At 38.2% G+C, this 14,401-nt stretch overlaps 1 protein-coding gene across 3 annotated transcripts in view; it reads right to left on the bottom strand.

Annotated features, from left to right (window-relative positions):
* Nucleotides 1–867: 867 nt before the first annotated feature.
* slc23a1 (solute carrier family 23 member 1) overlaps nucleotides 868–14,401 on the bottom strand; it is a 137,607-nt gene continuing 124,073 nt past the window's right edge. For 2 of the 3 annotated variants that reach the window (XM_072590866.1, XM_072590870.1), the window contains 2 exons: nucleotides 7,910–8,005; nucleotides 3,182–4,175 (listed from right to left, as the gene is read on the bottom strand). In XM_072590866.1, the coding sequence (XP_072446967.1) occupies nucleotides 3,934–4,175; nucleotides 7,910–8,005 (338 nt within the window). In that variant the 3' untranslated portion in view covers nucleotides 3,182–3,933. Of the gene's footprint in view, nucleotides 990–3,181; nucleotides 4,176–7,909; nucleotides 8,006–14,401 lie in introns of those variants that run through there. The other variant, XM_072590869.1, reaches the window with a different exon arrangement.

Genomic DNA, 14,401 nt, shown 5'->3' with positions numbered 1-14,401 from the left:
AATTTTGCATTTTCAGCCCTCATAGGTATGCTAAGAGCTTAGGACAGTGCATCCAGCATTTCATTTTAAATAATCCCAAAAGCAGATAGGCAGTTTCCCTCATGGTGACATTCTTGACCTTCAGAGACTGGCCTGTGTCAAAATGAGGTATTAGTGCTTCAGTATAAAGTAGCTTTTCCATTCACCTATTAAAATTAAAATTAAAAGTTAGCTTTTTTAGATTATTGTGATTCAAAGTTGACAAGAATAAACCACACATTATTGCTGTGGGTCTCTTTGGACAAATATTTTCCAATGATATAAAGTTTCAATCTTAAGAAACAGATTGATCTTGTAACATGATTTCAAAAGGTCTTACATCCAGTTAACTTCCAGCTGGCACAGTCAAAATCATTTCACTCAATCAAATTAAAATCCACTGTTGTAATAATATATAATAAAGACCTTCATAACACAATACAGTTATCACTGTGGGATGGTCAGATTTGTTCACAATGTAAGATGCTCATTACTCAAAAGAGAGTCAAACAAATCAAATAAACAGTCGAGTAGATTCATGGTTGATAGCGCAGTGTATAGTACAAAGGATGAGGAAAACTGAAACCATAACTCCATGAATGATATTGAAATGACCAAAAATGAGCTGGAGGCACCTGGTAGTCTTTGTCAACTCAAATGGTGAAGCAATGCAGAACAGCAATCGACAAAGCCAATCCAATATCAAACTACACAACTAAAACTATCGAATGCAATCAGAGAATCTCAATCAAATTATACAGTGTTCTATACAGTCACCAAAACTGCATGCAGTTCTTGTGCAGTTTGAGTCACAACAGAGACAGTCTATATCCAAGCAGTGTAGGAAGGTCTATGGTCTTGCAGTTTTCCTTAAACTGTCATTTATTTCCCTCCAGCAGATTTCACCCAAATCCAATGCAAATATTTATCAAATTTCAAGCAAAGCTATGTTCAAAAGGGTATGAAATGATCTAAATAGAAACAAAGTACAAGAATTATAGGGAAAAGGCAAGAGAAATGCATTAAGTCATAATGTTCATTTGAAGAGCTGATGCAAACATGATTGGCCAAATGGCGTCCTTCTATAAAATAATTTATATAAACGATTTGTGAACATAGGAAGTATAGTTAGTAAGTTTGTGGATGACACCAAATTTGAAGGTGTAGTGGACAGCGAAGGTGGTTATCTCAGAGTATGATGGGATCTTGATCAGATGAGTTAATGGGCTGAGGAGTAGCAGATGGAATTTAATTAGGATGGCCCATTTTGGAAAGACAAATCAGGGCAGGACTTATACAGTTAATGATAAGGTTCTGGGACCTTTTGCTGAATGAAGAGACCTAGAAGTACAGGTTCATAATTCCTTGAGAATGGAGTCACATGTAGATGGTAAAGTGAAGAAGGTGTTTGGTATGCTTTCCCTTATTGTTCTGTGCATTGAGTATAAGAGTTGGGAGGTCATGTTATAGGTGTACAGGACATTGGTTAGGCCACTTTCAGAATATTGCGTGCATTTTGGGTCTCCTTGCTAAAGGAAGGATGCTGGGAAACTTGAAAGACTTCAGAAAAGATTTACAAGGATATTGCCAGGGTTGGAAGGTCTGAGCTATAGCAAGGGACTGAATAGATTTTCCCTGAAGTGGAGCTGAGGGGTGACCTTATAGAGGTTTGTAAAATCATGAGGGGCATGGATAGGGTAAATAAACAGGTGGAGGAGTCTACGGTGATTCAGTGGTTAGCACTGCTGCCTCACAATGCCAGGGATCTGGGTTTGATTCCAGCCTCGGGGACTGTCTGTGTGGAGTTTACACATTCTTCCTGTGTCTGCATGGGTTTCCTCAGGGTGCTCCAGTTTCCTCCCACAATCCAAAGATGTGCAGATTAGGTGAACTGGCCATGCTACATTGCCCATAGTGTTCTGAGATGTGTAGGTTAGGTGCATTAATTAGAGGTAAATGTAGATTAGATTAGATTAGATTACTTACAGTGTGGAAACAGGCCCTTCGGCCCAACAAGTCCACACCGCACCCGCCGAAGCGCAACCCACCCATACCCCTACATCTACCCCTTACCTAACACTACGGGCAATTTAGCATGGCCAATTCACCTGACCTGCACATCTTTGGAGTGTGGGAGGAAACCGGAGCACCCGGAGGAAACCCACGCAGACACGGGGAGAACATGCAAACTCCACACAGAGAGTCGCCTGAGGCGGGAATTGAACCCAGATCTCTGGTGCTGTGAGGCAGCAGTGCTAACCACTGTGCCACCGTGCCGCCCACATTAATAGGGTAAGGATGGGTCTGGGTGGGTTACTCTTCAGAGGATCGGTGTGGACTTGTTGGGCTAAAGGACCTGTTTCCACACTGTAGAGATTCTATTATTCTATGAAAACCAGAGCGCATAGGCTTAAGGTGAGACAGGAGAGATTTAAAAGCTTTCTCAGGGACACCTTTCTCACACAGTAGGTGATGCATGTTCAGAATGAGGTGCCAGGGGAAGTGGTGAAGTAGTACAATTACAACACATAAAAGGCACCAGGATGTGTAGATGATTAAGAAGGGTTTAAAGGCATATGGGCTAAATGCTCATTAGATTTATTTCAGATATCAGGTCAGCATGAGTTAGACCGAGGGGTCTGTTTCCATAAGATATGACTCGAAGACTCCAAGATTTCCAATTGCGGGAGTTTGGGAATCCCTGCATGCTGATCTGTTGATCATGTTTAAATAGATTCTCCATTCATCCCAACTCAGCAAGACTCCAGAATATAGTAACAAAAATGTAAAATGATGTCAAAACAGATGCCTAGAGGAAAGTGAACAGCAGCCAAATAATAAAGGCAATGTTTCTAAACCTACTAGGTGGACATACTTAAGACTGCATGTGTGAGTATGCTAGCAGACGCATTATGCATTTATGCAAGTATAAAATGTTACCTATTAACTGAAGTGTAAAGCCATTTTGTTCTCCAGTACAATAAACTGTGTGTAGAAAAAAGATTTTTTTAAAAAGGGTAAAAGAAATTATCAGTGCTTGGTTGTTGGAAAGATTGTCATGGTGACAAATTCTACAGATTTCACTTTTTAAGGGGGAGCCTTTTTAAAAAAAAATACTATGGGCTAAACATGTGAAATTTATACAACTTGAGAGCCAAAAATATGAAATGTCCTGCATTCAGTTTATTTTAAATAGCCTCAGTACACGTAACTACAATTAATTCATCTAAAAATGATCAAAGTAAATAATTAAACATAAAATTCATGATCTGTTTAAATTCAGAGGTGCCCATTATAATTACACATTTTTTTTCTAGAAATTTACACATTCCTTTAACATAATATTTTTTTTAAAAATTTCCTTGGTAAAATAGTTCACTCAAATAGGAAAGAGGGAGATATCCAGGCTTTATTAACTGAATTATACCCATCTCAATTCTTCAATGTTTTGACTTTCTAATCATTATTATTCCAGAGTCAAAACCAACTATATTTAAAAATATGATGTTGCTAAAGAGAAAAATAATCAGACTGCAAAGAGTGTTTAGTGATTACTTTCCTCCAATCCCCACTCTGTCTTTATCAATCTGCACCTCACTTCAAATGAGCATGTTGAGAAAAATGGCTCTTCAAAGAAAAGATATTTGAACCAATTACCACTTTCATTGTTGGCACAACCACAAGATTGCAGATATGATGATTTTTATTTGAAAAAGAAACATTTAACTCCATTAAAATTAAATCATCTTTTACCATGTTAACATTTGTATCTACTTGCTCAACTTAGTCCCTAAAAAATCAATTTGTAACTGCTAAAAATATCTTGCTAATGAAGCTTCTGTAGAGTTCACAGAGATAATACAATACTAGAGCAGCACACTAAAATGTGTTTTGTTTGGCATTTTTATACCTTCATTACACTTTGGTGCACACAGCATGGTCACCATTTTCATTTACATGTGCAGTCAAGTCAGTTCTTTTCTTCCTCCAGTAAAATCCCTTAAAAACTGGACAAACAGGTATGTGTTGTAAACACTGAACCTTCTTCAGGAGGCTCATTCCTATTGGAAAGTCATATGTTTTCATGTCTCCTGTTGTGTCACTATTTGCAAGAGCACCTTCTTTCCACTGTACAAGTCCACGCTCCTGTTTTGTACCTAGTTAAGAAATGTAATATTTTATAAAGCATTAGAAAAGCAGTACATACAAAATGATTTGGCTTAGTGCTTTCAATGCAAAATAACTCCTAAGATATAACAGAGACTGTGAAGTATAGTGATTGTCACAAAGTCAGCCAGCTGGACCGTACAGTGTATGAGTGAGTTCTCTGATTGGGATCTGTTAATATTCTGGTCCAATAGGGAGCCCTCGCTGACATAAAAAGGGTGAGAATTAGAGATACTGACACTCTGGTGCCTGACTCTGAATGAAGCACGACTATAACCAAGGACTGTTCATGTGAAAATAAAAGGTGACTTGGTGATAGAATACCAGCCTCAGTGGAGTTATTTCATGAAGGCGGGTGGGGGAAAGACAAATAGAGAGACAGACAGACAGATAGATACCCTAAGCCATTCCAGAAGCAATAGGTAATTTTTTGACAAACAAGACTCCCATGCTCCTTATCAGGGGTCAAGGTTTAAGACTGGAAAAGAGTAAAACTAGGAAATTCTGCTATTGCTCAGCAAGGGGGAAGGAGTATTCCACAATGCAGACAAAAAATTGTAGAATAAGCAAATAAATGCCTAAATCTTTCAATACAATAATTTTCAGATGTTCCATTTTGGTAGAAGGTTGCAGGAAAAGTGTTGTTCCTTTGAAATTTGGAATCTAAAAGGAGCAATGGAACAAGGAGATCTTGGCATACAAATAAATAAAAATTGCTAAAAATCAAATACAATTTAAACATTATGACCCACTGTTCTGGTCTCAACACTAGAAAATGATATTGAAGCTCTAGAGAAAACAGGAAAAATATTGACAATTAAAAGAGAAGTTGCTGGAAAAGCTCAGCAGGTCTGGCATATCTGTGAGGATAAATCAGAATTAATGTTTTGGGTCCAGTGACTCCTCCTCAGAAGCTGTTTTGATTTCTGATTTACAGCCTCTGCAGTTCTTTCAACTTATAAAAAGACCAATAAGGCTTTTAGCCATAATTAAGACAAAACATCCATCAGGAAACATTAAGCAGACTGGGGCACAAGGTGAGACTTATTTAAAAGTCTTTAAATTGTGAAGGCATTCAGTCATAGAAAAGTGGAAAGTAGTTGCCACTTGCGGATGAATTATGAACAGAGATGGAGGTAAGGAGTGGGTGCTGCTGCTGTGGAATTAAAATAGCTGTTAAAAGGTACAGGCAAGAATTCAGAAGACATCTCTTCACAGAGTCAAGAATGCGAAACTGCAGACCATAAAGGACGTTAAAATAGTTAACAGTGATAAATTTAAGGAGAGGCTTCATATATTTTTGATGGAGGTTAGTGTAAGGGTGACATAGATAATGTAGGAAGTAATTGGAGTGGAATATAAAAAGACCTATTAAGTTCAATAAATACTATACTATCGAAACCATGCAGTTACGAAGCATTGTCAAAAGTTCAGCTGGAAGGGGATTCTGTGAAGAAGAAAGTAGAGAGATAATGAGATGCAGGAACAACTTCCATCGAGTAGGGAGAAGATGATGAAAACTCTGGCGGTGATGCTTAAAGTGAGGAAGAAACATTCTGAAGAGTGTTATAGAACTAAAGGAAGATGTAAATTGTGCAGGATATGAGAAGCAAAGAATAGAGGAGATTGCATAATTAGAGTAGGGGAAAGCCATGAATAAACTTGTAGATGAGAATGAGGAGTTGGAACTGAGTGCAACTCAGTGATAGGTAACTGGAACAATGTGTTGAATAAAAGAAAATAATATATGTTTTGGTCAAATTAGAGCTCAAAGGCTGGAAAATTAAAAGGGGCATTGATATGTATGAAGTTTAAACAGTACAGAAAAGGTTTTTAAATCAGTGTGAATCTGGGAGTTGCAGAACAAAAATAGGAAGAGATTATCTTGGTGTTGGATAAGACAAGGAGCATTGGAAAGGATAAGAAGAAAGAAAAAATATTGAAATGAGAGCAAATGTGTGTCATGTGAAAGAGCCTATACTGGTTCACTGCACCAAATGGCTTATATTTAAAATGTTTTATCATGAATTTACATTATCGGTATGTCCCTTCCATAGGGTACTCTAATAATGAACATTAAGAACTTCAGATCAAGTGTCTAAGCAAACTGGGTCAAGAATTGTTTGTTTTCTCTTCTCCCTCCAATAAAAATAAAACAAAAGGACGGCCATGAACTTATAACCTGCATTATTCATCCTTTTCGAGTGAAATATCATAGTAGAATCTTTTGATTACTGCAGGTCAGAAATCTCTACTACATTTATCCTTAGCTCTATTCCCTTATTAGTCATAGTCCCTAATGGTGATCTCTTTCAGAAAACAACTGAGAAAAATATTTTCACAAATATTTCTTCCACATTCCATTTAACAGGGGGTGTATTTATTCTTCAATTTTAAAATTATGTTCATTAAAATAAATTAGAGCAGAAGAATTTTAAAAAGTCATATTTGAAGAAAGAATGAAGCTAAAACGACACAAAGGTTGGAGGTGTCATTGACAGTATAGAGGGCTGTTGTAGGCTGCAGCGGGACATTGACAGGATGCATAGATGGGCTGAGAGGTGGCACATGGAGTTCAACCTGGATAAATGCAAGGTGATGCATTTTGGAAGGTCGAATTTGAAAGCTGAGTACAGGATTAAGGATAGGATTCTTGGCAGTGTGGAGGAACAGAGGGATCTTGGTGTGCAGGTACATAGATCCCTTAAAATGGACACCCAAGTGGACAAGGTTATTAAGAAAGCATGTGGTGTTTTGGCTTTCATTAACAAGAGGATTGAGTTTAAGAGTCATGAGATCGTGTTGCAACTCTATAAAACTTTGGTTAGACCGCACTTGGAATACTGCATCCAGTTCTGGTTGCTCTATTATAGGAAAGATGTGGATGCTTTGGAGAGGGTTCAGAGGAGGTTTACCAGGATGCTGCCTGGATTGGAGGGCTTATCTTATGAAGAGAGGCTGACTGAGCTCGGACTATTTTCATTGGAGAAAAGGAGGAGGAGAGGGGACCTAACTGAGGTATACAAGATAATGAGAGGCATAGACAGAGTCGATAGCCAGAGACTATTTCCCAGGGCAAAAATGGCTAACATGAGGAGTCATAGCTTTAAGCTGGTTGGAGGAAAGTATAGAGGGGATGTCAGAGGTGGGTTCTTTACACAGAGAGTTGTGAGAGCATGGAATGCGTTGCCAGCAGCAGTTGTGGAAGCAAGGTCATTGGGGACATTTAAGAGACTGCTGGACATGCATATGGTCACAGAAATTTGAGGGTGCATACATGAGGATCAATGGTCAGCACAACATCGTGGGCTGAAGGGCCTGTTCTGTGCTGTACTGTTCTATGTTCTATGTTCTATGAATAGCATATAAACAAGACTTTGGATAATTACTTTTGAGTTGAAAAGTCTTTGGGAGGGTTAGTCAGGAAATATATTCAGATGTGGATTGGTAAAAATTGGGATATAAGCTAAATCAACATTCACAACTTGTGCACCACAAGTCGCACTTAATGTACACTTCCAACTCCAAATCTTGGAATCAACCTTTGCATTTCCATCATCACCATCCGATAACACTTTGATTCTCAAAAACAACCAGGCATAAACACAAGCAATACCAGGCGACTTAAACCATAGGGATTTAACAAATAAAAGCAGTGTCTTTCTTTCATAAAAAAAAATTGAATTGTTAAATGGAATTCAGTTGAATGTGAAAGCAATTATACCTGGAATGGTATTATCCAAGATGAAAGCAAGGCAACCTCCCACAAACATTTCTGTTGTCAGCAATACAGTTAAAATTTGATTAATTTCTGGGCTGCCTGCAAGGAAAAAAAGAGAAAGTGTCATTTTTGTATGTTGCACAAAGAACTTTGATTTTTTTTCTTGCTAGTCAAGTTGCTAGAGACCACCAAAGAGTTTTTTAGGAAGCTGGTGCAGCGTGTTTGAAGTTATTGAGCTGTGGAAGTTCAAACTGTTTGCTCACATGTCAGCAGTATTATCTCAGAGCAATTTCCAAGACACAGAACATTCACCCACCTACAAGGAACAGGCAGTCAATGAGGTATTTAAATGGAGTCTATCAAAGCCCCTCTCATTTATCAACTGGAAATATCCTGTGGGCAAGCAGACCACACACTGTCATGATAATGGATTACAAAGCTAAATGTATTTGTAGATGTTTTGGGGTTAGGAATAATAAGTGCATTTTTTAAAGTAATGCCAGCCTGTATAATCCACATAGGGATTTTAGAGTTTAAAGAAGGAACAACAGAATATGGCACCTGAAAAAAGTGTCAAGGGAACTTAAGAAAGTAATATTTCAAGTGGGAAAAGTGCTATTCAAAAGCTACACTGCAATCATCTTTTCATTGTGTCCCAGACCACAGATGTCATTTGAAAGGAATATATTTTTAAGAGAAATGTGTATTTGTGTTTTACCCTTCCAGGAATGCACTAAGAAAGATTTGAAACCAACTGCAACCCCTGATCTCTGTTTGTGTCCTAAAGAGTTGGTGTTGTGCATGTTCCTTTATGCTAATGTGTGCTGTCAGGGGACACACTGAAAATTTTCACTAGACCGCCCCTGTGTCCTGCATTGGCTGGTAACAAGAAATTCAGTCTCTCTCAATGCTGAAAACACGTCAGCAAAGTGCTATTGAAAGAAACTGGACAAATTCCTTTCAGCCGACTGCTGAACTAATAATTTCCAAACAAATACTTAACTGCCAAGGTCAGTGCTAAAGAAGTCACACACCTTAGCACTGACTTTGGCAGTTGAGTTATTGTTTGCAATGTCTTAGTTCGGCCATTAGCTGAATAGAGTTTGTCTGGATTCCTTCAATGGCATTTTGCTGCCTTGCTTTCAGCATTGAGAGAGACTTCATTTCTTTTTACTGCACACATAAGGGCACAGGGGTGTCTAACGGAAGTTCTCAATTGTGCCACGTGACAGCTCACATTAGCATAAAGGAACATGCATCAGACCAGCTCTTATGTACACCAACAGAGACCAGGGGTTACAGTTGGTGTTTCACTCCCTTTCTTGGTTTATTCCTAGAAGGGTAAACACAAATACACATTTCACTTAAAAATACATTTCTGTCATATTATGTCTGCCATCTGGGACACAATGAAAAAAGAGATTGCAGTGCACTTTTGAACATGTCAAAGACCAATTCATTTTCTTTGCCTTTTAATGCTTTGACTCACCTCTTATTTCCAGTCTGTTTGTGCATTGTGTTAGTTTTTCTCATATTATTATAGCTAATAAATTCACTAGCCCTTAAATTTAAGAAAGCCTTCTTAAATTGACTCCTTTAAAAAGAGATAAAGTATTGGCCTGAGAAAATTTTTCCACAAGGAAAGGGACTATTTTAACATAACTTTCTTGCAACCAGCTAAGGGAAGGGTTAAGTAAAGGAAGGTCAACTCATTTCTCCTCATTTTGGAGCATAACCGTTTGGTATATCTTGCTACAATTGTAATTAATTATTCAGCCTTGCTTGGGGAATTGATCACAATAATATGGTGGTCAAAGCACAGTCAGTGAGAGATAACAAGTCTCCTGTTTGATAATGGGGCAAGATTCCTGAAGAAAGGCTTATGCCCGAATCGTCGATTCTCCTTCTCCTTTGATACTGCCTGACCTGCTGCGCTTTTCCAGCAACACATTTTTAAGCTCTGATCCCCAGCATCTGCAGTCATCACTTTCTCCCCGCAAGGATGCAGGTCAGGCTCGGGGAAAAGAAGGCAGAAACAACACTGTTAGAAGCTCCAATGACTGAATATACCATAGTTGTTACACCATGGTTATGGCTGCTGGCCATTTCTGATATTTTTTGAAACTTTGTCTTCAGAAGGGTCCTTTGGCCTTAGAATGGTAAGCATGCCCTCTGGGCACTAATTGGCTAGCTCATTAAATCTTCAATGGTCAAGTTGGTTCAATTGGCTAGATAACTGGAGTGTGTTGCAAAATGACACCAACAGTTCAGATTAAAACCCTGTACCAGTTGTGTTAAATCATAGATGTGTGCTTAATTGTTTTACATCTTTTTGATGTGCAGTTGGTACCCCTCCAACTTGATAATCAGTTATTTCTCTTTGTAATGTACAGTGTTGTCAATGGTCCCTTGTGGAATATGTTTAATCACCAATCATCATCTTGGCTCTAGGCTGTGATATTATTCCTGAGAACAAACACTCAATAGCTTTACATCATAAAACCTGTGCCAACAAATAAATTCCTTAAAAGAAATAAAGAAATTATTGAGATGGAGAAGATTTACATAATTATTTGAATGCTTGCATTTGGCAAGTTTTTAGTGTGAATATTGTCAACATTAAGTGTTTTCCATCAAAGAGTGGAAAATAAAAAATGTTTTTTCTGTACTTTTAATTCATTTCTATTTCTTATTTCCCTTTCACTCCTTTTTTATCCCAATGGGCTATTATCCCAGGAGAAAGACATACAGTTGACTACTTGTTAGTCTTTGTTAGTGAACCTTATCAAGCTGCCTAGAATCACAATGTTAAATCCAGTAGAGTCAGAGTTGTACAGCAAAGAAACAGATCCTTTGGTCCAACTCATCCATGCTGACCTGATATCATAAATTTATCTAGTCCCATTTGCCCTTCCTATTGAGCAGAGAAAGGTTTTCCACAAGGGAAGAGATCCTTTTAAAGTAACTTTCTTGTGACCATTTAAGGGAAGGGTTAAAAGGAGATCCAACTCATCCCTCCTCACTTTGGAGCATAACTATTTGGAGTATCTTGCTGCACTTGTAATTAATTATTGTGCCTTGCCTATTAAATCCTTCCTGTTCATATACCCATCCAGATGACATTTAAATGTTGCATTTGTACCAACCTCCACCACATCCTCTGGCAGCTCATTCCATACATACAGCACCCTCTGCATGAAAAAGATGCTCTTTAGGTCCCTTTAAATCTTTCCCCTCTCAACTTTAATCTATACCCTCTAGTTTTGGACTTACCTACCCTGGGGGAAAAAAAACCTTGGCTATTCACTTGATCCACGCCCCACTTCTATAAGGTCATCCCTCCAGGGAACATAGCACCAGCCTATTCAGCCAACCTAGCAGCATGCTTGTTAATTTTTCTGACCCCCACCCCCTACTTTTGTTTAAAAACATTTTCCCGTAGCAGGGAGACCAGTAGTATTTCAAAATGGGTTAACCAATGTCTTGTGCAGCCCAACATGACATCCCAACTCCTATACTCAATGCATTGATGAATAAAAACAAACATACCAAATACCTTCTTCACTACCTCATCTACCTGTGACATCACTTTCAAGAAACTCTGAACCTGCACCCCTAGATCTTCATTCAGAAATGCTCCTCAGAAACTACCATTAAACATATACATCCTACTCTGATTTGCCTTACCAAATTGCAACACCTCATATTTATCTAAATTAAACTCCATCTACCACTCTTCAACCCACCAGCCCATCTGACCAAGGTCCCATTGTACTCTGAAGTAACCCTCTTCACTATCCACTACACCACCAATCTTGTCATGTTATCTGCAAACTTATTAACCATACATCCTGGATTCACATTCACATCATTTATATAAATGACAAAAAGCAGTGGACCCAACACCAATCCTTGCAGCGCACCACTGGTCACAAGCCTCCAGTCTGAAAAACAATCTTCCACCATCACTCTCTGTCTCCTATCATCAAGCCAAGCTTGTATCTAGATGGCTAGTTCTCCCTGAATTCCATGTGATCTAACCTTGCAACCAGTCCACCACGCAGAACTTTGTCAAACATCTGGCTGAAGTCCATATAGATAATGCCCAATGCTTTACCTTCAATCTTTTTTGTCACTTCTTCAAAAAGCTCAATCAGTTTAGTGAGACACAATTGCTAACACATAAAGCCATATTGACTATACCTAATGAGTCCTTGGCTTTCCAAATACATATAAATCCTGTCCCTCAGAATTCCTTCTAACAATGTATGCACCACTAATGTCAGGCTTACTGGTCTATAGTTCCTTGGCTTTTCTGGAACAGCTTTCATATATAATAGCACCACTTTAGCCAACCTCAACCGTGGTTATACAAATATCTCAGCAGGGGGCCCTGCAAACATTTTCTGAGGCTTCCCACAAAGTTTTGGGAAACACCTGATCAGGTCCCAGGGATTTATCTATCTTTTTGCATTTTAAAACATCCAACACATCCTCCTCTGTAATAGTCCTTGCTCGTATATTCTTTAATGCCTGATTGAGGAGAATTAGTCAATTTGGTGTCTGACTTGTATGTTTATAGGCAGCTCAGCTCCATAGAGTCAATTATAATTTACAAACCTATATTTGCTAAGAATAAATATTTTATCTTCTGATTCCATGGTGTCATTTACTTCCTTAAACATTTCCTTCTTTTGTCTTTTTAAAAAACTGAATAAAGAACAGCTGTTTCTCACTGCTCTGTATCAACAAGAGCTAGAAGTAACCATTGCTCATCCTTATGATCTTGGGAAGGTTAAGCATTTGTAATCTTGAACATTTGAAAAGTAAATGTAACCAATTTAACACGTTGAACAATCTTTGCCATTTCGTTAGGTCATGAATGATTGGTAACCCAGTTCCCTTTATTCTCCTTGTTCACCATCCCTCAATACACATTAAATACAACAAAATCTTGTCAATTTTTGATTTAATAACCTACAGACATTTGTTAGAAGAGATCCTAGATTCCAGTTGCACCTTGAATAAAAACATGTTTTCGAATCTCCAATTGCAAGGTTATTCCAAACTTTTAATTGCATCCCTTCGATTGTTTTTAGTAATTAAATTTGATCACTTAACTTTTTAAATTCAAAACAAATTCGCTTTTGCTAATCTCTCATTGGGGAAATGCCTTCTGGCCCATTGGCCTCGCCATTTCTTAAGAAATATAACTAGATTAGCTGGACATAACATACTCTTCACAATCCATAGCAACAATCTAAAATACTTAACTATTAGTTGCCTATCAATATTACTGATAGATTTTCCAAACAAAGGAAAATAGGGCAGGATGTATTGACAATTTTGCCAACTCATAAAACCTTAATTCTGAACTTAAAATCTTTGCTGATAGATGTAAAGTGGAAACATCAGAAGAGATTTTGTTTATGTTAAACATTATGTTGGATGTGACACAGAATCAGGCAGCATCCAACGAGCAGCGAAATCAACGATTCGGGGATGAAGGGCTTTTGCCCGAAACGTTGATTTCGCTGCTCGTTGGATGCTGCCTGAACTGCTGTGCTCTTCCAGCACCACTAATCCAGTATTTGATTTTCAGCATCTGCAGTCATTGTTTTTACCTCCGTGACACAGAATCAGGCCATTCAGCCCAACAAGATAGATTTGTGTTCCATTGAAGTCTCATCTTTTCTCAAAGTTTGAAATAGTAATCACTTATTCCATGCATCTGAACTATTTACTTCAATCATCCCACATGGTAGCCAATTCTATACTCTCACAATTCATTTGGTAAAGACGCTTCTTCTGAATTCTCTATTTGATTTCTTGGTGACTACCTTATATCGATAGCCTCTTGTTTATCTCCTTCCCTATACATTTTCTTTGGATCCAGACTACCAAAACCTTGAATCAGTTTAATGTCATCTAAAAGGTTCTTTCACTTGTTAGGGTATTCCTCGTCTTTTCACAAAATGAGGGACCCAGCCATCACTGATCTATATACCCACAGAATTATGGTATTTTTGCAAGAGATGGCTATAGCTGACACATGAGTTTGCTAGGAACTTGTATGGGAACATATGCTGTCACCAATCCTTCATTAATACTAGTAAGCACCTAAATTATTAGAGGCAAAGGATGACCACAACAAGTCTTCACAGAGAGGCTCATTTTGAGTAACAATAGCTTCTTTGGGTAACAAAAGCTAACAAAACATACAGATTGAAGAACAGCTTTTTCCCCACCGTTATTAGACTTCTGAATTGACCTCAAATTTTAAATTTAATGTTGGTCTTGATCTCTGTGCACCTTCTCTGCAGCTGTAACATTGTAGTCTTTGCTCTGTTGTATTACCCTCATGTACTTTGTATGGTATGATCTGCCTGCTGCACGCAAAACGCAACTTTTCACTGTACCTAGGTACTGTGGCAATAATACTCAAATCTTATCTAGTAGTAAGAGTTATAGCTGAGCAGAACTAGTTGCCTCAGG

Source organism: Chiloscyllium punctatum, chromosome 20 (genome assembly GCF_047496795.1).
Source record: "Chiloscyllium punctatum isolate Juve2018m chromosome 20, sChiPun1.3, whole genome shotgun sequence".
Taxonomy (NCBI): Eukaryota; Metazoa; Chordata; class Chondrichthyes; order Orectolobiformes; family Hemiscylliidae; genus Chiloscyllium; species Chiloscyllium punctatum.
This window is presented reverse-complemented; position numbering and strand designations above follow the sequence as displayed.